The sequence below is a fragment of the Diplotaxodon limnothrissa genome, linkage group LG8 (assembly GCF_057381915.1).
Source record: "Diplotaxodon limnothrissa isolate DT_005_m linkage group LG8, D_limnothrissa_male_GT1.1, whole genome shotgun sequence".
NCBI lineage: Eukaryota > Metazoa > Chordata > Actinopteri > Cichliformes > Cichlidae > Diplotaxodon > Diplotaxodon limnothrissa.
Window position 1 is genome coordinate 14,126,036 of NC_140603.1, and position 26,568 is coordinate 14,152,603.

The following is a 26,568-nucleotide window of genomic DNA, read 5'->3' on the forward strand; positions in this document are numbered from 1 at the left end:
GTGAAGCATGCTGAAGCTGGAACATCTGACAACTACCAGGAGCGGACCTGTCATGGCAGAAAGGGATATAGTGAGTCCAGACGCATTTCCATCAGCACCATATTCAGTATGGCCAGGAAATCAGTATGATTTCTAGATTTAGGTAATGCTGTTCTCGAGATGTGGGGGGCAACCACTGAATTAAAAGTCAGAAATAGAGTCTTAGGCGTTTTTTCTAAACCTGCATATCTTCTTAAAACTATTGTAGTTTGTACTTCGTAAAATCACAATATCTGATAGCATCTTTTAAATGATAGCGGTGGAGAGCGCTTGTGGGGGCTCTCCACACTTGACTCACAATTTCACTAGAGATGTGCTGTGCCATATAGAAGCATGGCATTAAAATTGAAGGATTGGATCTTGACAGTAGTGAGATAAAAATAAATAGATACAAATCAGCAGCTTTCATAGGTTTCCAAAGGTGAACAGCCAGCATAAATGGAGCCGACAGTTGTGTCTGGCCCTTTGGGGCACACGCAGTGGGAGCCAGAGCAGCCATTTCCTCTTGGATTTGAGACACTGGATTCAGACAATGCAGGTGTGCCCTGTCAAAACAAGAGTGAACAGACGGGTTTGGACTTCAGGAATGGCGACCAGAACAACATATCCCAACAGACTCAGAAGGAAAAGGATTTAGTGGACAACCACCTGAATGTCTCAAATCTTTCTTTTGGAGATTTGCAGTTTGAGGGAGATCACACCACTATCTCCCAAACTTTTCTCCACAGTACTCACATTAAGGATTTGTCTTGCACAGAAAAAACAGAGGGACTTGATGAAATTAGTGACTGCACATTGTCCTGGCTATTTTCTCCCAACTTCGCTGATGTGATTGGAAAAAACTCTGCTCAAAAGGAGCTGACTCTTAAACGGGATTCCCCTCTGGAGGACTTAGAAGTCCTCAGTAGTCGGGTTGCGCTAATAACCCTCAGCGTGCCATCATCTCCAGTGAAGACCGATACAGGGGATCCATTTTTGCTAGTAGATCTCTCCAATGAACATCCTGCTCCCAACTCAGAGTCTTCAGGCGAGTTAAACCCACAGGGTGTCAGTGAGGAGCTGGTAAAGGTGCCATGTAAGGAGCAGGTCGACCTCCCTCCCTTACAGAGCAGGGAGACTTTGTCACCTGAAATTGGAGACAAAGGTTTATTCCCTGATCAAGTGACCGATCTACCTGTAACCAGTAGCGCTACCCTACAAGGTTTACCTGAGAACTGCCTCCTTCATAACACACACAGCACACCGCTGGAGTGTTTTGAAGGATCTGTGCCTTTGTTGGATTTAGACGTTCCAGATTTTGACAGCAGCCTAAGCCTGTGGCCTGCCAGTGCTGCCTCTGTTATCTACACAGGAACTCCATTAGATGTATCATCAGAGGAGTCAGAAGTGGTACATGAAGAAGCTGCTGTTATTAGGAATCTTACTTTGGAGCAACAAGGTGAGAACGACCTGCTTGCTCTGGGTTTATTAAACGAACCTTCATCACTGACACTGCCTCTGGTTGAAGATGCCCTCATCCAGGGTGATCTCAGCAGTCAGAGTTCCTCTGTGGAAAACACGCCTAAGGATTTGATGGAAGACAACATCTGTTCTGAAGTCAAAAATCAGGGAAATGAGGCAATGGCTTTGGATCCGTGCTTGACTGTTGAAGAGGTCCACGATGACGAATCTTGGGACTTGAAACCCCAGGAGGGAGTGCGGAATGAAAACAGTCCAGCAGCTGAGGAGAGGCCGGCCGACACTACACAGCTCCAGGGTTCAGGCTGTGATGAAGTGGCCTCTTTTGATTTTTCAGTTCAGGATTTAAATACAACTTCTTCTGAGCCTGAGTGGACTAGTGAGCAGGCCGTGGAGACGGTCTCCCTCTCCAACATGGTGGTAGATGACTCACTGCCGATGGTCTCAGCTGTGAGTGCTGGGGAGGAAGAAGTCTCCCCTCTGAAAGCTGTGTTCGATGCTTTAGACCAAGATGGTGATGGCTTCGTCCGCATTGAGGAGTTCATGGAGTTCGCCACTGCCTATGGGGCCGATCAGGTGAGAAGCTTGGTTTTTTGTTTTTTAGGTTTTTTTTTTTAATTTTTTTTTTTTAGTCTTGCCATTTTTGAGCAGGCAGCTTCTTTGTACCGTATGTTGGGTAAGATTCAGTGTAACACAATAAACTGCTCCATATGTGTAAAATCTTTAGTATTGATTTTTAGCAGGAACTTGGAGTGCTTCCTGTAAAACACTGGTAATTAAATAAACTAAAATCCATCTACGTCTCATGTCTGTGTTTTAGAATGTGTATGATCCAGATTTATTTCAGATAAAACAAGTCAACTGTCAAAATGTGGTCATTTATCTGATAGGTTTTTGGGTGAATGTTTAAAACCTTCATACAGACATGAAAGCTGACTCAGGTGATGTTACAGTGTCACGTAATGGAGTGGTAACTTAACCCCTGCTGAGGTGCTGGTATGTTTCTCTGCAGTTTCCAATGCTTAGTGTAACAGACAATACTGAAAGTGCAACTTATTATGAAAACCATGCCTGGATTAGTTTGTCATCTATCTTCAGTGAGTGTTGAAAGGCCAGGACTTGTTTTTCTCTCTGATAAATCTGTTAAACATGCTGTCTGTAATGAGTTATGTCAGGCCTGAAACTCCATATGTCAAATGACAGAATGCTCACTTCTTCATTTGTACACTCTGTGGCTAGGGGATTACCCCTTGTGGTATAGCTGCTGTGTGTCTCTGTACCCATTAGCCTCACTGGTTTGATGTTATCTTCCCCTTTACATCAGGTATTCAGTTTTATTTCCACAAAAATAGGCCTGTCTGTCAGGGGTACCTAAGTGAGTATACATTAATATTAGAATTTTAACATGATCTTCTTTAGCAGTTTTTGATATGTATATATCAGCATGAAACTAGCCAGCTCAAAAGATGTAGGTCAAAAAATTTGGGCAATAAGTTAATTTCCGCTACTTTAACCAGCTTGTTTTTAACACTGTGAACCTTTGGTACACACACACTCACTCACACACACACACACAAAACGTAATGCGTGCTCACTAATGCTTTTTAATCTCTTCTTTCTCAGTTCAAAGCACCTCTATTGCTGCTGCTCTGTCCCGTGTCTAGCCATAGGCATCTGCAGCTCTCCAGGCAGGGAATTGTGAAGGATTAAGAATTAAATGTATTTTCCTGAGTCGGAGGGACTTCGTGCTTTGCGTGCAGTTCACCAGCTGCCGATGACCTTGTTTCGAGTGACACAGGAGCACAACGTCTCATGTTTGGTGTAATTAAAATAAGTTGCACCTGCTGATTGAGAGAGTGCTAAAGTTGACACATCTATGACACTGAGAGTTATTTTTTTTTCCCAGAGGTGTGGTCTGTTTGACTGTTATTTCCTGCCAAAAGGTGCTATCCAGATTGTGCAGGTGGCTTACTTGTTTGTTTGTTTGTTTTTCATTGTGTTAGCTATCCAATATCTGGTTTGCAAGAGCTCCATGAGCTAAATGTGCCCTCAGAGGAGGCTCCTCTCAGATTTCTGTCCTTTCCTGAGACCAAGGAGACAAACGTTTAGGCGCGCTTGTTATTTCTAACCTTATTTTTTTCATTTGCAGTTGTCGAGCAGTCAGCAGACAGACTTATCTATAGAATTTGTGGAATGTTTTAAGCATGTTACCTTTAGGTGAGTTCATCATTCAGTAGCTCACACAAGGATCTGTAGAAAAGTCAGCTCTGCTTCAACAGGGCAAACATATTCACTTTATAATTGTTTCTTTGCTGAGTGTTGAAAGTGTTTTTCTCCTCCCATATCAGTGCGAACCACATATAAATGTGCTTTTGATATTTGACTAAGCCGTTCCCTGATATGTCATTGTATTTCAGCTATCTGGAGATAAAAGCAGTTTGAATAAGCTCTATGCCTGACCGAGTCCAAATGGGGAAATTATGACCTGGGCCTTGGTGGTAACACAAGTGTTTAAATATGTTGGTTCAAAAACCACAAGGCAAAAAGTAATACAGATCCATAAAAAAATGCCCATTGAGAATTTATGATAAGCTCATCGTGTCATGTTTGTTATGTCATAGTTTAGCTGGCAGCTAGGACTGTAACTTGGGTTTCTCTTTGCAAATACCCCCAACACCTGATAAACACCAGGAAGGTATTCATAAGACATTTGCATGAATGTTCAGATGGCGTTCGTATGCTAAGCATGCAAATGTTTCCTCTAGAATTATTCCAGGATGTGATACCGACTATAACCGCACACAAATGTAGTGTATTGCGAATAACATGGCAGGGAAACACTGAGCACCAAATGTCTCTCTGCAGTAGTGAATCCACTCTATGAAACCTTTTTGACTATTTAAAAAAATTAAAAATAAATGTCCTGTCTGGCAGGTCTTAGTATGGCGCTATTGAAAAGACTTTCTAACTCCCACTCACTCTCTGGTTTTGACCCTGATTCTGCACAAAAGCCACACTGAACTTCATTGAGTTTGGGACTCTCTTCTGAGTCGACATCACCAAACCTACTTTGGTCAGCCTCCCTCCCATCACCCACTGCTGTTATGCACCACCCCTCTAATCCTCAATGGAATGCCCCAAGCCCTGAAACATCCCCTCTCTTTAGTTCCCTTTTGTTTTCATCTGTGTTTTATTTACAAAGACTACTTATTTATTTTCATCCGAACCTGCCAAACTTATGATTATGGCTATCAAAGTTTCGTTTGGCAACTGACTATTGCGAAATGCCCTTTAGGAAACACTCTCACCAAAGGGTATTCTTCTCATCGGGGTTATGCACAAAAGTGGTCTGTGTGGAGGCGGTCAGGCGTGCCCCGGCACTGATTAGACACAAATGGAGGAAAGCGAAAAACCACAGTGCTTTGCTCCGCTGAGCAGTGGAACCGTTGAGCTGCATCTGACTTTTTATCTCAGTCTTTCCTCTAGGTCTCAGGGCTGTACATCTGTCTAAAAAAAGACACTGTAAAAGCTAAAAATGTAAGTTACCTTTTAGAAATGGAAGAAAGGATTAACACAGACACAAATAAACATGAAAAGTGCTTAAATCTATTTAATATAAAATCTTTCTGGAAAATAAGTGTTTAAAGAAATTACTTTTCAGAGATTTTGTATTAAATAGATTTATCAAGTTGTATGAAATACTTGTTCCATGTAAATAAACTATGTTATTGTTTAATATGTTATTGTATCAGGCTTAAAATAGAAAAACAGGTCATATAGAGAACAGCAACAGTCAAAACAAGGACAATGATAAAAGTTATGTGAGTCTTAGAAGAGGATAATCTGATTTCTTTGCCCGGTTAATAGGTTGATGCAAAAATGAAATCACATTCACCTTTCAGTTTTTAGGTTAGACCTAGGAATAGCCAGCAGGCTCCACTAACAAGACCTGAGGGGCCTGGCACTGCTGTACAGCTGAAATGTAGGCCATGGACACTTTCCACAGGATAGTAGCTTAAAACTGATCTGGGAGCTTTGGCACTGGAGGTTTTTACAGTAGCGTATCCTACTCGGCTCAGTGGTGCATTTTTTTTTTTTCTTCTAATGCCACAGAAACGATACCCAAAAGCTGTTCTTTGCTTTTTATATCAGACGTGCACAAAAACGTCACTGAAACCACTGATGCTCGTTAACTCCCCGCTCACACCTCAGTTTTCTCGCCTTGCCCAGAAAGAGGTGTTTGTGAAGAGCTGCGTGGAATAAAAGCGTTTCCTCTGAGCTGTGATGTTCTGTGATGTTGGGATGTGGAAAAAGCTTCAGTAAAACACCTTACGCTGACCTAAAGCACACTTTGTTTTTCTTCTTCCGTGGACTTGCATACATGAAATCACTTGCTGTTTTGTGGTTGTGTTTTGAAGCCCCAGTTTTTACACTACACCTGTCACCGTCTTGGTTTTGTTTAGTTAGAAGTGTTCGAGAGTGTGTAGAGTGTCAATTTATCAGGTGATTCAGATAACTTCTAATTTAAGCCCGATAGCATGCAAATAAAATGCTAGAATTTCTACCATCAAAGGAGTATTTTTGCATGGTCTGTTAGAACAACCAGCGGGCATTACAACCTACAGCCTTTCTGTCAGTTAAAGCAGTCACTACTGTAAAATGTGTAAATGGATACAATGTAAATGGATGAAGTTATTAAACAAGTTCACCCTTATGAAAGGAGTAATAACCTATGGAACCTAAAAGCAGCAGGCTGGTTATTTATGCTGTAGAGATGGGGAAAGTTAATCTCATGCATTGTAGGTACTTTGTCCATGTTGTTTTGTTTTTTTTAAATGCACAAAGCCACTGTGCCTGAGGTTTTGGATTCTACATTTTGAAGTGTCAATGTTAGCATTTTAGCTGTTGTAGCGCATAGACGTTACTATATATGGATGAAAGGTTGCTAAGCTATCAGCTATCTCTAGCAGTCGTGGTTAGCAAGCTGTATTCATTAACTGTGCAGGGTGCAGTGAAGAGAGTCTGTGTGGATTGACTTTTGGTCATTTAAGGAACGGCAGTTTTTCACACTTATGCTTCGGCCCTTGGGGTCCTACTATTGATCAACATTTCTGACAAAAAATACTTTGCTGTATTTAGTGAGGATTGGCCCTGCTTTCATGTGACTGCATAGTTGTAGCACACATGTGTTATGCTAGCTATACCCAGTATTTTTTGCTGGATGTAGTTTTTGTTTATTTTAGAAGCGAGCTGTAGTACCCTTTGCATGTTTGTCTTGTTTGAACAGAGCATTTAGTTGGTAATCTATCCTTCTGTTTTTTTTGTTGTTATTGTCCAATAACTTTTTAGTGCATGAGAACCAAAGAGGCACGGATGATTAAACAAAACAAAAAAAACCCCAAAACTTTATTTAAAAAAAAAAAAAAATGTAAGGGGGGAAAACCTAATGATTCCTAGTTGCTAGGGTTCAATACAAAAAACTGTCTTCATCTGTGCTCTTTTTAAACCTAGAAAATGGTGAGCGTATCAAATCTGCTGTAAGAAAAAGGGTTCACCATTGCAGACAAGCTTGCTGGATGCTTGAACTCAACATTGCTGCATGAACTCTTATTTAGCGATACCACTCACTCCCCTTCTCTCACCCAGTACAGCTGGATTTAATTAATCAAACCCAGATCATAAGCCACAGGCTTGACAGAGTCAGTTTGAGTAGTTTCAACCTTCTCAGCCTCTTGAGTAGGAGCTCAGTATTGCTAAGAAGATCAAGTTATTTTTATGTGTAACTGATATAAAAAATGTTCCAGAGACGCCACGCACAGAACAGCAATCCCTTTAACATGTTCACACTGTGCTGACGTTCTCAGAGAAGAAGTGATCCCAAACCACAGAAACCTCACGTCGCTGGTGCTCCCACCCAGCTGCTCTAATTCTGTTACATGCTTGAAAGTATGCTGCAATCATGTGTTAGTCTTTTTTTTCCCCCATGTGTGACATTTTATGCTCAGAGGGTGAGGTACTTTTGCTGATAGCTAGTTCCCAAGTTAAATCTCTGGAAGCCAGATAACCTATCCAAACAAGCCCTCTTGGTAAATTAAAAAGATTTATTAAAAAAAAAAAGAAGCTATAAAGCTAACATCCTTATAAACTTGTCCAGAATTCAATAAAGTGAAACTCTTTACATCTGCAAAAGTTGATTTTTCTTCTCAAGCTCTAAAGTGTTTTATTGGTGACTTTCTGCTCCTGTAATCAAAAATGGAGCTTGTGTAATTGTGCAGTTAAACTGTCAAATGAGTTGAATGATCCTGAGTATGACTTCTTAACAGTTTTATGAAGCCCAAAGCAATTTTGAATGCAGTGTGCTCCCCCCCCCCCCCCCCCCCCCCCCCCCCCCGAAGTCAGTATGCAAACATTGCAGCTAAGTAGTTTCCCCTTATGTCAGTCATTACATCTCCCTGAAGCATCCATGCTGAACATATGGTAGGTTTATGAAAGGGAGCTTTTATGATGTCAGTGTAGTGAAATCTTTCTTGTTTGTGTCCCTCTTTAGGTGAAGGATCTGACAAAGTTTTTGGATCCAAGTGGGCTCGGTGTCATCAGCTTTGAAGATTTCCACCGTGGAATCTCTGCCATTAGCAATGGAGGTGAGTCATCGCGCATCTCCTTTTGTTTTCCTTGTAAACTTGTTCCTTAGTACCCTCTTTTTGTGGACCCACTACGTCTGCTTGTTTCAGACACTTGTACAAAAAATCTCTTGAGCTACCCCTTGCCCCAATTTCTTTACATTTTGTTTCCAAAGAGCCAGACTTGTCCATTTCAGTCCAGTCTGACCTTTATTTTGTGTGTATGTGTGAAGCCACTTAACAATAATCTATGAATTATTCAAGCATTAAAAAAAAACCCTGCTTCATACCTGAGCACACATCATTAGAGATGGCATGTTGCATCCTGAGTTTCTCATTCAGATCAGACACAACTCCTAATCCTTTTTGTGGGTTTGTTATAACATCAAAATCAAATCTTATCCAAATATTGAATTAACGTTCACATTTGCTCAAAAGTGGACATTAGTTCAAAGAGAGAGTGCTGGGTGTGTGGTGATGTCATTGCAGCAGTGAAACTGATGCCTCAATCTGCCCGGACTATTGATTTGAAGAACTCATTCCCAAGGCTTTCTAGGTTGCATATATCCAGTTTCTCAAACCATTAATAAGTCATGCACTGGAAAGTGTTAGATGCACAGACACATGGGCTGACTGGTGAGGTTTCAGAGCGGGATTGGCAGAGGGAGAGATGAGGTTTGGGCAGAGCGTCCTGTTCATCTTAATTATTTACAGTCTTCTCTCTCTGCCCTGTCCTCTCAGTTTTCCCCACTATATTTTTCTCCCACTAGTCACTACTGTTGATGCAGAGTACAGTGATGAAAACACAAAGAAAGGACAGATACTGCCTATATTTGCATCCAAGGATAAATATCTCAACGTAAACTCTGCTTTTGTGTACATTTTCTTACTAGATGCTCTTATTTCACTGCTCAAGCAGTCTCAAGTAACTGGTTTAATAGGCAGTTTTTGTGCTCCTGTCATTTGAGCAGAGTCGTTCTGGTTTGTTTTGGTGTTTTTGTTTGATTAGTGCACATACCGTATTCAAGGAACAAGGATGATATTGTTGAAACTGGCCACTAGTATTGTCCTGTGTTTCCCTTACTGCCTCTCCATTACTTTAGGTGCGTCTAGCTCTGTGGTTAATGAATCAGTTTTTTCCTCCTAGGAGAAAGTTTCTCATTGGTGTGTGAAGATCTAACTTCCCAAGTTGCTCACACACTGCTAACAAAATCACAGTGTGCTTGTCACTTTTCAGCTAAACTATTCCTATTTAGAGCCACTGCATCCATGTCGTATTCATTACCCCAGCAGTGACCTCCTCTTGTTGTAAACGGAGGCCAAAATCTGCTCCCTCGGGTCCCAGCCTGGCGTATACGTTCATCATAAGCTTCACTCAACTTTCTTCTTTTGTTTCCATTTTTGGATCACTCCTCACGGAAAATTGTACCTTTTTAATAAAGGGAAGTCTGCAGGCTATGGAAATGCCTTGTATCCCATAGTGGCTGTGGCATGTCTGGAACAACAAAACATTGCCTAGAAATATTTGTGCTCTGAAATTTTTACATGATGCCAAGAGACTACAGGTGGGCAGCCTGCTTCTCAGGCCCATTCTTTGTGCACTCCTTTCGCTTCAATAGCCCACAATGTCTGAGTCTCCAAGAGCAAAGGGTTGCATAAAAACCCTTGGGTCTACTGCCAGGACACTGTTTGTGTTCTGTTCTCCCAGCAGGGCGCTATTCATTCCTCTGTTTACTAGATACGGAGCCGCAATGGCTGATGGGACTGTCGTTGGTCCGTCTCAGGTTGCACTGTTGGTGCTTTCAGTGGAGGGTTTTATTGACAAATATAAAGTGGATATGGTTGCTTGTTGCCCTTTTTACAGTTTTATTGTACCAGTCGCTTGACATTCTGTAGCCCCTCAAACGTCTGTAAAAGTTACATAATGTTTGCTGTCAAATCACTCTTAGATTGCTGACTGTAAATATACAAGTAGGGCAGCTCAGGTGTAGACTCTGAAATGTGCTGATTAAAATGCTTAAGTCTGTTTTTCTCCCCCCTCTAAAAGTCAACATTTAAAATGAATCTTTGTTAACGGTGACACCTTTACTCATTTGCAAATTGAGGCTAATAATTTAATTAAATGGAGGTTTGTTCTTTTTACCACTGTAGGGAGAAGCAGGTTTCATGGTTTATTTATAAAAAAAAAAAAATAGAGAAATGTTAATGTAAACCGAAGACTGACATTTTAATAGAACCAAAGTAAGGCACGAATAGATTAAATAAATGCAGTTTTGTTATTGTGCTGTGCATGTAAGGGGAAACAAAAGCTGACAGGCTCTTCAATTTTAATCCCAAATTGTGCACAACATTTACATAAACACCTGAATCCATTGGTGATAATTTACCTGCACACTTGCAGGTGTCTTTTTTTTTTTTTTTTCTTTAATTGTATTTTCCTTCAGTTGTTTCATTCACCTGCAGAGACATAATCCTGCATCCTGGCTCTCTGCTTTCTCATGGACATTGTACTGTGCAGACCAGTCTCGTGTTTGTTGAGCCTTCTTTTCTGTTTGGCTTTGTTTGTTCTGTACACATTAAACCTGTCTTCCTCCTGTCACATCTGCAGGCCCGGAGCCACAGCTATACAGTGTAAACTACAGTCCAGGGGATGGAGCTGTCGGCTGTCAAGAGGAGTACGATGAGGTGAGGAGCCATACAGGGAGGCTTAGTCGCTCTCAAGTTGTGCATGCGGTCCAGCTGTTGTGCTGTCAGTTCCTGGTGGTGCATGCAGCAGCACAGTGTGAAGCTTGCAGGCTGAACTCCCTGTGTACTCTCACTCTTCCCACTGTAATTCACCGAGTGGCTTGCAGAGCTATCATTACTGCTCTATGAATGCTCCACGGGTTGAACACCCTGGTTTGGCTGACACTAAATAGCATCTGGCAGGCGAGGCTTTTGAGTATTCTTTGACAAATATTGAATTAGCTGGAATGTGAGCTTGTTTTCATGTCTCTGGACTTTTTTTTCTTCTTTTTTTTTCTTTACTGTTGTGGGCAGCATATCTAGAATTCCTGTCTTCTCTGGTGTATGAAACTTGTATATTTAACAATCATTTTTGCTGGCCTCTGCAGAATTGAAAGGTTTCTGCTATTATGTGTGCCTCGAGCTGTGCTGGAGGACGACTGTTGTTTTAGTGGCTTTACAATGCATGGTATCGGCGCCCTCTCTTGATGTTGTGTAGAAGTGCAGTCACGTATGTGAGAGACTGATTGAATAAATATTTAAGCATTCTTCACAAATACTAGGATATAAAAATAAATAATAAAAACAGAATTGATCTTTGTGTACTTTTTATTTTGGCTAATCTAATTTGAGCACAATAACTGTTATAGAGCTTCACTTGATTGACAGCTGAGGCTTAAAATTACAGTCATGGCCTTGTTGCAAACTAAATTTAAATGCATTAAATGAATCCACTAGGTTGACAAGTTGCTCTGCACAGTAAGGGCTTTACATGTGAAAGCTTGGTTTTCACCTGAGTTGCTTAAGGTTTATTTTCAGATGAGGTCTTGCTTTTCGTAGATGTGAGACTTCTCTATAGATGACAAGACATGCCAGCCAGTCAAAGGGAAGGAAGCGAGAGGGCTCTACATGTTTGCAAAGAGAGGGGGGGAAAAGATAAGAGATACTGCTGGTGGGAGCAGTGTTTTATTGTCTGGCCATCTGTGAGTCTAGATGGATTCACACTTGTTGGAAAGCTTTTAGTTGTAGTTAAGAAAGCAACTTGTTATATTCTTTAAGGAAATGAGTGCACATAAACTGGGTAGATGACATACTTGCATGGGAATCATACTTCTGCATCAGGTCTACACTGTGACTTAAGCCATAACCAGAACCGCATTTTAATCCCACACCACAACCTTCTCTAAACCTGATGTGCACATCCTGAGAAATGCAACTACACGTCGGGTCGACGTATACCAGAACAACTTGAGTAAAAGGTTGCAGTGTAAGGATAAGAGGAGTTTCTGGTTGCTACATTAGTTATGACATAGATTTCCAACAGAAGTCTTATCAAGCTTCAAAGTACTTTTTTAACAGGGACAAAGCCTGTTATGAATTGTATTATTTCTCAGTGTTTTTGTCTTGTCATATCTGTTGATTCCTTGGATGTTTATGGGTGATTTCTTTTTATTATTTTCCAAAAAATAGCCATTTGAATTACTTACTACCTAATTACTACTAATTACTACCAATAGATGCGGCTATTTGAAAGTAACTGTAAATTATCATCACCGAGGTGAATATACCCTAGCTGTAGCAGTCCACGCAGTGTTAACTGTTTTTGTTTTATTCTCTTTAGACTTTGGTTCCTTGTTTTTATCCTTGATGCAATTATCTATAATATTTTTTCTACTTAAAATATCCCAGCCGCTTTGGCTGCAAGTTTTTGGAACCCATAAGCAGAGTCCGGGGGTTTATTCTGTGAATGTTTGAAGGCGACGCCACACCTGTGTCCGTGGCCTTCTTTTTTCCCTCGAGTTTCTGGCAGGAAAAAGTTCCCCTTGCTCTCGCTCTCTGTCAATGGCCGTGCTGTTCTGTCCCTGTTTGCTTTCAAAACAAGCAAGGTGAGGCTGTTCAGCTCGAGCCTGGCATGAGAGAGAAATGCAACACCCAGTCCACCACATTTTTCCTTTATTAAATAACTTCTGCCCTTGCTGATGTTCACATTTCCACCTCAGCTTTAATTGCTTTACAGGGACAATGACAGGTGTTGTTGAGCTGAAACTTTGTTAAACACTGCCCCCTCAGTGTTTGCACACAGACTGTTTAATTTAGGTGGTTGTAACGTGGAGACCTCGTTCGCTGTACAGTCTTAGACATGCAGAACGTGGCGTGATCATTTAAACGTTAACACTGTGGCACTAAGTGAAGTTCTGAGGGGCGAGCCGGGAATGATTAAATTGTTAATCTTAACTGTTAGCTGATTGTGTGGCATTTTCACTCAGAGCTGTTAGCAGCTGATTGAGCATTACAGCTGACTTCTGTTGCTCTTTGGACTTTGTCACTGTCTCCACCCCTCTGACCACCCAGTGTGCAACAGTATTATTATTTTTTTCCCTTCCCTGACGCTCTCTGCACTCTCTCTGAGAGTGAAGGTGAGGAAGGAATAGTAGGAGTTATAAGTGGGCTCTTATGGCAGGCCAGCTTTTCCGTGAGTGAGCCTGGGCAGGAAAAATGGTTTTTGGCATGGTGGATACCCCTCAGGGTCCCTCATCTTCTGATACTCCATGTAGACTGGTATGTTAAATTTTCCAACATGACTCACCTTTGCCTTATTATCGCTTCACAGCTCTGACACCTGATGAGTCTCTGGTTGCTGATCACTTCAGATGTCTATTTTCTGGCGTGTATCAGTTTTAAGCAGTTGGTATTTGTTGTTTGCAAAGCATTTTGTTTGAACATGTTGCTTAGAGGTGTTGATGCAGCAGGTTTTGCTTGGAACTGCCATCAGAAGCAGTCTCTGAAGTCTGTTTATGTGCTGAGATTTATTTGCTCGCTGCTTTAATTGGCATCAGTACCTGCTGGCTAGACAGGAATATTCAAGATTAGCTCATCTTTGAAATGACTGCCTTGTTGACAGCTGTAGTTTGTGTGTGTGTCAAATAAACAACAACTGACAATCTTATTTATCTTCCCCAAAACAACCAAAGCACCATGGTGGTTAGTCTCATTCAAATTCATAATCATAAGAAATGTGTAGAGCACTGTGAGTACTTTGTATTGGGGCAGTGTTTGCTCGATGTTAATACTTACATTCGGCCAACTAAAATAATATTTGCACATATTAAATTCCACCCATAAATATGCCCAGCTAGTACTCCAGTAAATTATTAAAATTGTGATGGATGTGGAAGTTTACCGCCTGAGTGCTTTCCTGTAATGCAACCTTATTCTGTTTTTGTGACTGCAGCAAAATGAGGTGACAGACAGTGCATACCTGGGCTCCGAGAGCACTTACAGTGAGTGCGAGACCTTCACTGATGAGGACACGGGGGCCCTTGTACCTCCTGAGATGCACGAGGATGTGGAGACGGACAGCGGCATCGAGGCCACGCTACACGACCCTGAAGATGGCAGCAACAGGTTGGTATATAAATTTCATGTCAGTGTTGGCTGCTATGCCTTTATTTCCTGGGGGAAAAAAAAGAACTTGTGTGTTTGTTCAAGGCTGAGAAAATTGGATTGTAAACTTCAGTGTCTTGAGTCATACATCATCCCTTTATTCCACTTGTCATGAGATGCAGAAATCATGTTTGTAATGGCTCCTAGGTACAGAAATCTCCCCCAAAAATGTGTGTTAAATCTCTAGCTGAGGGTTAGCCCTGGAGCTGCCCTGCACTGCCCTTTTACACAGATCATGTGGTTTATGGGTCTTTCGTGTGTGACACTGGATCACTTGGGTTCTATGTGGGTCAGCAGACAGGCAGATTAAAGAGAGGCAATAGACTAACTTAATGCCTTCAGTTCCCCTGAGGTCATCCATGCGTTACTGTGTTGTCCTTAATGGAGACACCTGTATTTCATATCTAAGTATAGATGTCAGTGGTTGATTTACCTGCTATCACTTAAATTATGTGCTGGTAAATTTCAAAAATGGTTTCATCCATACAGGAGACAAAAGGTTAGTTAGTAACTCTCTGTAATAAAGACTTTTGTTGTTTTGGCCAAATTGTTGTTCTAAGCTTCAGTATTGCCTCAAAACTTCGCCGGCAGAACATCAGTAATGTTCTTTAGCTTTTTTCTTTCTTACTTTTATTTTTCTTAGTGAAATCATACATGCTATAGAGTATTTGGGGCGAAGGTTCATAATCAGTGAGAACATTCACTGTTAGTGTTTTTAGTATGACTGAACCGGAAAGCTTATTCAGAGATAACTTGGAATCTGCACAGTGTAAGCACAAGAAACCTTGAACACAGAAAGCCCTTCTACTATTCTTTACCTACGGTGGTCGGAGTGAAGGAGTCTTTTTACTGACCTGAAAAGAGGCTGAGATCTACTCATCTTCTTTGGTTATTTAGTAAAGCTGTTTCTAATAACAGCAGGTGAGTTGTTTTAAAAGTTCTCTTTTGCTAAAATTGGTCATTGTGTGTTTTCAAAAATAGTTGTTTTTTTTTTGTTTTTGTTTTTTTTAAAAATCCATTCATGGTGAATGTGGGTTTAATTGTTTTGCTCTGGACTTTCTTTTAATTGGTTTTACTGTTAAATTTGAGGTTGTGCTCTGTAAAGCGTTCAGTTATCTCAGCACCAGTGCAGCCCACTCACAGTTGACAAAATTAGTAAAGTCTGCATTCCAGAGCTACAGACTAGCGGGAGGTGAGGGTTGGTGTCTGATTCTCACATTAATATTTTCGTCAGTAGTCCTCGTTTAATCGAATTAAAGACTGTAAGATCTTTTTTTTTTCTCAAACAGTCGGACACTTCAAATGACGGCCCACATAAATAACAGTGCCGGTTGCTGTGGCAGATGAGATTTATGTCAGCATGCAAGCGTTCTTGTTGATACAGTTTTTAGGGTAAACACGAGAGAGGAAGTGCACAGCTATGTGGCTTCATCTGCTGACTGTGTGACCTGTCTGTCCGGCTTGGTGACGGATCGGAGTGGACTGCCTGACATGGATGTGTTTGGACTTCCCATTCCATGTGTGAACCTTGAATTCCAGGAAGTGTTGAGTTGGCTCTTTTTTTGTGTTGTTTCCCCCCTTTTTTTTTTTTTTTGCAAGGCTAATCTGATTCTGCCTCTCCATTTACTCAAGTCATCACCCACACCTCTAAGTCTGACTCAAAGTTACATTTTAAAGTGTTTATATTTACTCACCTGCTTACTAAAAACTGGAAATGCATTAATTGCCAAAAAAAAGGACCCTTCCGTAATACCAGTGATATCATCAATCCTGTGAAAGGAGATTAGGTCCTATTTAAAATGTTATTACTGTCCAACACTGTCTATATAAGTTTTTTTTTTTTTTTTTTTTTTTTTTTTTTAATACAGCTTCCTTGTCAAATACAATCTTTGGCTTACTGTGAGCATTACTGATGAAATGAAACTAAGTGGACGCTACGTCAGCTGAGGTTTTGCCATGTAGCATGGTTAGCTGAGCGAACCCTAGCTCGAGTCTGCATTCAAAAGAGATTTTAGGATAGGAGTATATGCACTGAAGTGGGGATTAAGAATCTAACAGGATTAGCCACCTCCTCCCTTCTCTGTCCTACCCCTGTGTCCCCCACACACATTTGGCCCTTGGACAGTCAGCAGGGCTGTCTGTTGGACATTGCTTAGCTTCAAATCTGATTAAATCACTCACAGTCAGCCTTTACCAGTACACGGCCTTAAGTCTTTGCGGCAGCAGCATCCGTCATGTAGCGCTGGCAACTTGCAGCTCCGCAGGATTTGTTTTCTCCACACTGGAGAGTGGTGGTTTTTGTTTTTAGATTGAGGTAAACTGTGAAAATTCAGGATTCCACTCTGGTTGTCAGGGGTTTTAACTCCAGTTGCTCCGAGGCTTTCACGCCAGGGCAGCGGAGGGCGCTTAAAAATGCGTTCTCTCTCGTCACCGTCTCTCTGTGCGAGGGACCTCAATATGGGGCCAAGTAGCAAGAGCCTGAATAAAGGGTGAGTAACAATAACATTGGTTTTGTTCAATTTAATCCGTTCAGCTCGATGCGTTTTTGTTTTGGTGTTTTTTCGCTAAAACTGAATTATTACTTCTTAAGAGTGCTTAGGAGTGTTGGCTTTGAATTAGACAATAAGCAAAACAAATCATGTCACAATGCGCTGAAAAAGCAGAGATTTCTGCTGATTTAGGCATCCTCTTCCTGTAAGAGTGTGTTTGTGCACATTTAAGACCTCCAACATCCTGCTGGACTACAGGAAAGCTCTTCTCTGAACCTTTCCTGGTACATGAAAGTAAATCTTGTTTTGTAACTCAAATTTACTATAAAGTCCTTAAGACCAGCCCTCCACCTGAATTATGTTTTGCTGCACACAACAGCCAGAGCAGTCATGTGGGTGAAAGTCTCAGGTTTTTCAGTAAGCTTGACCCACATTAAACACCACAAAGACTCCAGTCACATGTCTCAGGTGTTGCCCTTGAGGTTTTGCATTAACAGAGTACAAGACATGTTGTTTCAGCCAAAAGCAGGCCTCGGGATTAATGTGAATTAACAGATTACCTTTGAAGACAAGCGATCGAACTTGTCCAGACTGTTGCTCTTCTCGGGGAAAGATTAATTGTGCTTGTTTTGATCTGGTTAGATCCAAGATTCTGAGCTTTAGAGATTAAGGTTTGTTAAGTTTATGGAAGTGTGGCTATTTATGCTCAGACAGATGTTACTTCTGTCTTAACCTGGCACTTTTTTTTTTTTTTCCTCTTTTCTTTTTTTAACTCGGACTTGACATTAACAGTGTTGTTGTTTACGCCTGTGGGCACGCTCAGCAACTCTTCCACTGTGTGTTTCAGGTTTTCCCTGAACTCAGAGCTCCATAACCACTCCCTGGTGACGGTCATTGGTGGAGAGGAGGAGCACTTTGAGGACTTTGGGGAAAGTAACACTTCAGAGTTGCTGCTGGAGAGCACCACAGAAGGGCCCGAGGGAGAGGGTGACTCCCATCTCACACAGACGCCTGAGCAAGTCAATGGCTCAGCATTGCGCTCCCCCAGGTATGAGCTTGTCTTCCCTACACAACTCAACTCAGGCTTCCCGAAATTTAAGTTATTTGTAGTGCAAGTTATTTCAAATTTTAACCCAAAGTCTGTAGATCTGAGAAGCCATTAATAAGTGTAACCTGCACAAAGGTTATTTCTAAACGACATGAATCTATGAGAATTTAGGCTGTGAAATCATGGCTTTATTTTTATCAGCCCTTCCTGATAAGAGGTGTGAGACTGTCACATTCTCAGATGTGCTGTCCAGGCCCTGATGCGTATCTTTACATTCTTCAGAGAAAATGTTTCTCTTTTAACAAAGACACTGAGGTCAAGCATTGATAAGACATATCTGGAGACATCCTTGCCACCACTGTCTGCCTTCTTTTCTTGCCAAGGGAAAGATAAGATGGCCTGAACACAAAGTTCATTCTGGTTTAACTCTGCTTGTTGTAACAAAACTGAAAATGTGGATTTATTTCTCTTTTGGATGCTTCTTGGTATCCTTGGACTAAATGTGTTTTCAGTCAGTGTGTCTTAAAGGTGGCATCTGTTAGTGCAGGTCAGACAAAGATGGATGTTTTTGTTGCACTGAGTTTAGACGTCTTTAAGAGGCTCCAGCTGTGTAAAGTGCCCATTTAAAAACAGAAACGGCACGAGACACAAACGTATTCACGCTCTGCACCTTTATGTTGAATAAAGCTCCTGTTTTAGCCTTTTCCCGCTCATTTGTTCCCTTCCCCCCTCCTCTTTTTCTCATCAGAGACTCTAAGCCGGATAATGTGTAATATCCGCTTGGGTGATATTTCAGTGACTTGACTTGCCAGGAAGCTCTTAACAGCTAACTGCCTAGTTGTTGTAGCCTACTGACAATGCAGAAATATGATGGGGTAACTGGATTGGCACTAATAATACCATTTCAGTTATCACTATTAAAGACGTCAAGTACAGCCTCACTCAGTTCCTGCTGTTTTAGTAAAGCCTTTGTTAACATTAGAGGAAGGCTACATCACTATAGATGTATTATAATTCTTAGATTTTTGTTAATATTTCTTTAGAGCTTATATACTTATGTAATATTTTTAAACAGAAAGTGCATCTTTTCCCATACAAGTTGAGTAAAAATCTGTTTAGTGGATAGACTCGAATCTCATACACAGAAAATAACCGCATCCCACAAGCTTCACCCACTCGGTGTGAATGCGTCACCGTGTTTTGAGCAAATCATGCTCATTGTTGGCGCATGTATCACTGCTGCCTACACACACACACGCCCCCACATTTATCTACATATTACCGTACTGAGTACATGTGCACACTCTGTCGGGTTAGTCCTGTTCTGCACAAACACACATCGCTGTGGGCATCGTTTAACACGCTGTCAGGATAAAATTGCTCAGTATGATGCTGCATATGGCCATCGAGTGACTCTCAGTCTGTCGTGTAACGCAGCCTCTCTGCCTCCAGGAACCGAAACGGGTGCCAGTTTATTAGGTAATTCAGGTCTGACTCTCCCTGAATAAACAGCAGCTGGTAGACGTGATGTGCAGAGAGCAGCAAGGAAATAAGATTCAGGCAGGCAAATTAATGGAAATGGGTCTAATCACTCAATAAAGATAAGCACAGTCTTTATCTAAGAGATGTTTTGTTTCCTTACACTATCCAGAGCACGAGTCACAGCCACACTGCCGTCTGTCTCACGTCTCCTCTCAGCACTGCAGCCTTCACTTGTCACTCTTTTCAAACTCTTCTGTGGATTTCTCTGATACACCAGTGGTGTCCCTTCCCACCTGTGTTCACCCCCTTACTTGTCCAGCACTCACCACATCCTCCCTTTCCTTTTCTTCCTTCTTGTTTCCTCTTTCCAGTGCACCCACTTCTCCCCCTGGCTGCTTTCAGAGCTTCCTCAGGGAGGAGGCGCTGGACTTTTTCTGTAGCCAGTGTCACAAACAAATAAGTCGTCTCGAGGACCTCTCCACTCGCCTCAGTTTCCTAGAGATGACTAGGTAACACGTCATTCACAACCTCCTCTGGGTATAAGCTGTGTGACTGTGTGTGCAGTGCCGATTAGATGCAGTGTCACGCATGTTGTCATGATGATTGCATGACATTGGCATGATGGATAGCAGCGTTAGCATGTAGTATATATTAATAGAATAACATTGCTGATTTTCTTTTTTTCCCATCGTTGCCATCTTAACAAATGATTTGTGAGTCTTAAAGAATGCTCATTTGAAAATAAGCATCATAGTCTGATTTTCACGTTTCATTCATTTGAGACATTAGCAGTATGAAATAATCACAGCTGAGTGGTGTCTGAGTTTCTTTTCGTTCCTCACATCATTGACTTCATGCTTCATTTGACTTTGACTGAATCCTTCTGCTAGTCAAGTGAAGGATCCTGCTTTTATTCCGACTTACTCGGATCCATATTACAGACACCCAGTAATTCCCAAACTTGGTTTATTTACAAACTGTAAATTCACAAGTATGTAATTCATTTTTGCCAAGTGCTGAAATTGCTATTTTATTTTAAAGGTTTCTGTAATACTCACATGGGTGTGTGTTAATCTGTTTGATCCTACATCAGCACCTGTTGGGTACGATTGATACATGCTGGTTTGTTGGTGTTCAGAGTGCTGTGGTGTGTGAATCCCTTGTAGCTTTAGTTATTATTCATCAACATGTTTTGTTTTGCTAGTAGATCTGCTAGTAGACAGAGGGATGAGGGGTTGGATAGGGATACCAAGCTGCGGTGTCTCTTTCCTTTTCATCGTTTTCTCTTCCTGACCATTTTTCCTGTTCTGTCTCCCCATCCAGCGCTGGCAAGCGGCTATCCAGCAAGAAAGTGGCGAGGTAAGCCAAACTTTAGCTCTGTATTCTGTAGATATCAGCTCCCTTTTCTAGTATTATTGTAATTAATGGTTGTTTTTGGAAGCAGTTGTTTATCAAATATGAGTGGATAAGATGGAGTGATGTTTTTGCTCTTTACATGCAGACACCTCCTCCAGAACAGCTCAATGACTCTGGACACCATGAGCGACTTGACGCGGGACATCCTGGAGCTGGCTGACAACGACATCACAGACAAGGTGACAGTTGTGGTTACGCCGAGTGAGCTGCAACAGTTTTCACCTGTTACAGTTGTTGTGAAAGAAAGGAGGAAAACATTTATTGGCAGCCAGATCGATCGGTATAATTGTTAATAAGTCAAAACAAGTGTTTTTTTTTATTTTTAATAACTGTGAAATGTGTATACTGTCCAGGTGCTCCTCCTTGAGCGCCGAGTGGCAGAGCTGGAGAAGGAGTCCGAGGCTTCAGGGGAGCAGCACGCACGCTTTCGCCAGGAGAACCTTCAGCTGGTGCATCGGGCCAATGCCTTTGAGGAGCAGCTTAAGGAGCAGGAGCTCCAAGCTGACGAGGAACTGCAGCAGGAAACCCGGCGTCACAAGGAGGCCCTCAGCAAGCTGGAGAGAGAGAGAGGGTTGGAGATCGAAAACATGCAGGCGAGGTGAGGAGACTGCGAGGGGGGGAAATGGGTGTTTTTACACCTTTGTGGCTCCACGAAATATCAAAATATAGATTTTTACTGTATTTAATTTACTGCTTGTAATTATAATTATAAATGCACTTTGATCCCTTGTGCCTGCAACAGATGGGTTTTTGCGTCGTTTATATTTAATGGTGTTTTATAACAGCCTTGCTCATTGTGAGAAGAGGTTGTTGTTTTTTTTTATTGGAGGACTCATGGCTCTGCACTGCCACCATATGGCAATAATCTTCCACTGATGCTATTTTTTTTTTTTTCTCTTCCCCTTGTGCAGTCAGATTGTTAAATATTAATCAACTGAGCTGTTGTGGAGTTTTTGGTTTTGGTGTGTACTTTTGACAGATCTGTGCTTGTTCCTCAGGCTTCAGCAGCTGGACGAGGAGAACAGTGAGCTGAGGTCCTGCGTTCCTTGTCTTCGAGCAAACATCGAGAGACTAGAGGAGGTGATGACATCATTGTCACGTTGCTTTGTCTTTTCTCTTTTGTGGTCCTATCATAATATCTCCCTTGCATTCACTTGTAGGGACTGTAGCTCCGAAATGACAACACAGGCACGGCTTCCTCAAGACGGGCGCTTTGCTTCTATTTATTGAACGCCGTGAAAACTATAAACATAAAACACAAAAGCTGTAGGCATTTCAGTCACTTAAAAGTAACACATGTGCTTTAACAAAAATTACCTTGTGGCCGCCTGTCACTTCAGAGGTCCTAGACGAATAACCTTATAGTCTTGTGCATTCTAAATTAAATAATTAGAACACCATACATTACAAATTTGCACAATATTACACTTACAACAAATACCTTGTACAGCTAGTACACAAACCAGACTTCTGCAGATGGCTCACTAAAATCCTTTGTGTGATTATCAAACACAGGCCTCACAGCCATCACACCCAAACCTCGTGATAATAGCGGTGCAACATAAAAATTGTTCTTTGTGCCAAGACGAAATCATCTCATACACCAGATAAAACACACCTTCACAATATGTTCCACAGAAATTTACAAGCAAAAACATTTTAACTGCTGGAACGAACCATTAACCTCTTTTATGCAGAAGCCATTTCTGTGACACTTGCAAGGAATCATTTTATAATTGTTTTTGTCTCTTCTTGCTAACACTTCCCCACGTCTTTATTTTTTATTTTATTTCCTTCTCCAGGAGAAGCGGAAGCTGCAAGATGAGGCTGAAGCCATGGCCGACAGGCTGATGGAGGAGACAGAGTCTCGCAGGAAGATGGCCGACAAGCTGAGCCATGAGCGCCACCAGAACCAGAAGGAGAAAGAGTCCACGCAGGAGGTCAGACATGTTTTGTTTCTTTTCTCCGTTTGAAATGCGTAGCACAAAAATATAAAAAACAGAATACAGCTAGATCCCATCATATTAAAATTTTACATCATCTCGTTTTTTGTCATTAACATGATTTTTCCTCACATCCTTGATCTGTTTGTGCCACAGCTGATTGAAGATCTGCGAAAACAGCTTGAGCACCTACAGCTGTACAAATTGGAGGCTGAGGCAAAGAGAGGACGTTCACCTGGAGCAGGGCTGCAGGAGTACCAGACCCGCACCCGTGAAGCCGAGCTGGAGCAGGAAATAAAACGACTCAAACAGGTACCAAAAGAATCCTCATTCTGCTGTTTTTGTTGTCTTTGCGGTTTTGAGATGGAGAGGGGAATAATTTAGCAGCTGCATGGATTCAGTGTCTGACTTAATCTCTGCAGGACAACCGTACTCTTAAGGAGCAGAATGACGAATTAAACGGCCAGATTATCAACCTGAGCATCCAAGGAGCAAAGAATTTGATGTCTGCATCCTTCTCTGACTCCCTGGCTGCAGAGATCAACTCTGTGTCTCGCACAGAGGTAGGTTGAGGAAAGAAGTCGTGAACCGCATTCGCTGTCGGCTTTTCCCTCACTTCTGCTTCTCTCTGTTTCCAGCTGATGGAGGCCATTCACAAGCAGGAGGAGATCAACTACAGGCTCCAGGACTATATTGACAAAATCATCGTGGCCATCATGGAGTCCAACCCCTCCATCCTCGAGGTCAAATAAACAGCCAGAGGGACTCTACGGATTGCAATTAAGAAAATTGGAGATATTTCTAATAGAGGATATAAAAATATTCTGGAAGGAGAAAATAAACAGTAACGCCCAACTCCCCCCATCAGAGAGGATTTAACAAACAGTTCATGGCTGTCGTTGACAAATAAGCTAGTTTATTTTTGGTTAAGTACCCATCGAGTCTGTGCTTTGTGTGAGCGTCTGTGTCGGCCTTCCTGATAACACTTGGGTTCTGATGACGTCCATGTTGGTGGCTAGAGGGACCCAAGATTCCCCGTTTGAGTGAATGAATGTGTAAATGTGTGTGAGAGGGAAATATCCTACAAAGTAGAAACCCCTTTTCCAAACGATGCTAGAGCTAAAACCTGATCAGTTGTACCTAAAGGCCTTAAGTAAAAGGTGATCAGTCTTCATTAGTTATGCTACACATGCCTCAGTTCAGTCAGCGAAGGCTTGCTGGGATGGTGGCAGCATGATGGCTCAGATCATCTGAGCCGCGCTGAATCGTGTTTTTAAACAAAAGCCGTATGAAGCGCCGCTCAGGAGCCGAGTAGAATCTGTCCTTAACATTTTAAAAGTTTGCAGTGCTACGTAGCACCGCGCGCTTCTCTCCTTTAACAGAGCTCAGCCGTCTTTTCCAGGGAACTTCTGCTGGGTCGCAGACAAGGAATGCCTCAAGGGGGGGGGGTGTTTTTGATGTGTTCAACATTCCCCTTTTTTGCTCTGGTTTTGGAAGAAGCTTGGCAACACTAGGAGTGGAAAACATTCTTGAAACCTTCAAGTGATCTGTGTGCTTTATATCATTTATTTTTACAATGAAACAGGGTCCTGCAGGTCTTCAGGTGGGCTGGAAACACTACGCTTCCCATCACTCACTGGCACAAACATTTAGATATCTCCCATTTATTGCACAAAGTATAGGCTGGGTATACTGACTTTAACTCTCCAGACACTTGAACTGAACTTGAAGGGAAGCTGGCGAGTGATGGTGGAAACTGTAGTTTGGCTTCAGTGAAGTCCAGCCCACCTGACCTCTGCGTTCTCTTGCTGAGTGAAAGCGACAGGGAAGCTTATCAGTTTTTGTTTTTCCTTCACGAGCGATTTGTTGTCAGTGGAAATGTCGTTGTGACTGAAACGCTTACAAATGACAACTGAGAAGAATCCAGACTTTGTCTTTTGCACTACATTTTGATTTAAATATTGTTTTTGTTGATGGAATAGAAAAAAATGTTTATTGTAAAGGGATGAAATCATAAATGAAGATTGTCAAGTGTGGGATTTGTTCCTGAAGGAATCCCACTCATGCTGTATTGGGGGAGGGTGTTACATTGCTCTAATATAATTACATCAAATTGAGTTTATTTAGGAAAAAAATCCTGCAGCCATGACTTCAGATTAGTTTGTCATTGAGAGCTCAGATGAGCTTTCTGCTGACTGTCAGCCAGACCTAATCTGCATATAACATTGAGGAGAAGTGGCAGACCTTGGTAGCAATAATGCTGGCCCATGAAGTGGACATTGATGGGTGGGTTGAAGGGACAGGTTAAAGAAAAGCTGCTCTCCATTTCCTCTGCTTAAAACGTTTCTCCTTATTGCTGTAATTGAGGACGGCAAGAAGGAACAAGGACTGATTCTGTGCTCATCGGTACTCTGCAGCCATCTTCAAACACATGGACATTTTTTTCCCCCTCTGACCTGAAAGTGGATGTTTAAGTTGGATTTACATGCCAGGCATCTTGTTGGACTCGTATCATGAAGACTGGGGGGAGGGGGGTATTTTTGTCCAAACAGCATGGCGTTCCGCACACACACACACGCTAAAATGAATTCCTGTTTTTCATACGTTCACCTCTGAAGTCTATCTCACCGCTCCTCTTCTTCACCTGCCACTCCATGAAAAATGGCCTTGGATGTAAATGACTTGTACATGTAAAGTTTTTTCTACACTCATTCTAGATTCTAGGTATTTTTATAGTCAGGAGAAAAAAAAAATAAGAGCGTTTCTTTTCGTCTTATGCTGAGAGACGGCTGCCTGTACTCTTCTCTAGCATGTAGCGTGTACAGTATCGTTTGGGTTTCTCTTTTCTCTCATTTTAAATCACATGCAGATATTTATTCGACTTACACTCTGATCTGTGATCTGTTCTGCTGAAAATATATTTGTACATTTTTGAATTCATGAGGGGAGGTGATTAATTCACAGTGAATGAATCTATGGGTGAATTTACCGAATTCTGAGAGTTTAAAGCAAAGTTATATAATGTTTGGGGCAGTCAGCAAACACAAAACAAAGCTTGAATGTGACCTGCTCAGTGCGGTGATCTGTTGAGGTCTGGGCTCTCTTCCATTGTGCTGATGCTGCTCTGACCTCTTGGGTGTTGTGATTTAGATACGGCTGAGTCTGCAGTTTTCTAATGTCGTCTTCCCAGATGGAGTCAGGTACTGCATGGAAACACAGATTTCTTAATGTATATTTTACTTGTTTGACTTGTTCTCACTGAAGAATCATACGCTGAAACATCGGACGGCAGAGCTGTAGGTTGAGACCTCGATGTGACACACAAAACCTCGTATCCAGGCTCTATGTTCAGCTTCCTGCCCTTTTTTTTCTTTTTTTTTCTTTTTTCTTTTTTTCTGTGGTTCTGGGGGTTCTTTGGGGGGGGGGGGTTTCCACGACAGATTCTTTATAATACTGAACCATTATTATGCTATAATGTAGAAACAGGACGACACCTGCGCACAGTGGGATACATGACACTCGATTGGTGTTTTGTCTTTCTGACAGACGGTTTGATGACTGGCGACAGTTTGATTAGTCGGTGAAGCCACAGAGCTGACAAAATCTTTTCTTTCAGCAGAGCTGAAGGTGATTGCACTTTAACCAGATCTCTCTTCATTTTACTCCTGCCTTTTAAAAATGACCAAAGACATATTTAAACATTGACGGATCAAGTTATCCATTAGGATTCACTTTTATTAACACTTCTCCTGTTCTAGTAAAAGATAAAAACACGCTTTCGGCTTGGAAAGGAAAGAAGAAGAAACTGGCCTGCTAGTCTAAACACTGTGCCTCTGTCTCAAACTCCTCTAAACTAACCTGATCATGAGCCCTGGGGAAAGCACTGACCACGTGACTGTCAGTTT

The 26,568-nt window shown here is 41.8% G+C and overlaps 1 protein-coding gene across 1 annotated transcript; it reads left to right on the top strand.

Moving 5' to 3' along the window:
- The first annotated feature begins 293 nt into the window (after positions 1–293).
- On the top strand, positions 294–25,343 carry rab11fip3 (RAB11 family interacting protein 3 (class II)). The gene is made up of 14 exons (XM_085361306.1): positions 294–2,073; positions 8,045–8,138; positions 10,726–10,802; positions 14,074–14,246; positions 17,622–17,822; positions 19,676–19,813; positions 20,628–20,663; positions 20,806–20,899; positions 21,074–21,318; positions 21,719–21,800; positions 22,523–22,660; positions 22,820–22,975; positions 23,086–23,226; positions 23,302–25,343. Exons 1-14 carry the CDS (start codon positions 478–480, stop codon positions 23,413–23,415), a joined length of 3,285 nt encoding a protein of 1,094 aa, XP_085217432.1. The 5' UTR covers positions 294–477; the 3' UTR covers positions 23,416–25,343.
- The last annotated feature ends 1,225 nt before the right edge of the window (positions 25,344–26,568 follow it).

Excerpts from the sequence above, each read along its gene's own strand:
- rab11fip3 (XM_085361306.1), top strand. The coding sequence starts at position 478 with ATGGAGCCGACAGTTGTGTCTGGCCCTTTGGGGCACACGCAGTGGGAG. Across the intron at positions 10,803-14,073 it reads GTCAAGAGGAGTACGATGAG|CAAAATGAGGTGACAGACAG; the intron begins GTGAGGAGCCAT and ends TTGTGACTGCAG. Across the intron at positions 23,227-23,301 it reads ACTCTGTGTCTCGCACAGAG|CTGATGGAGGCCATTCACAA; the intron begins GTAGGTTGAGGA and ends CTCTGTTTCCAG.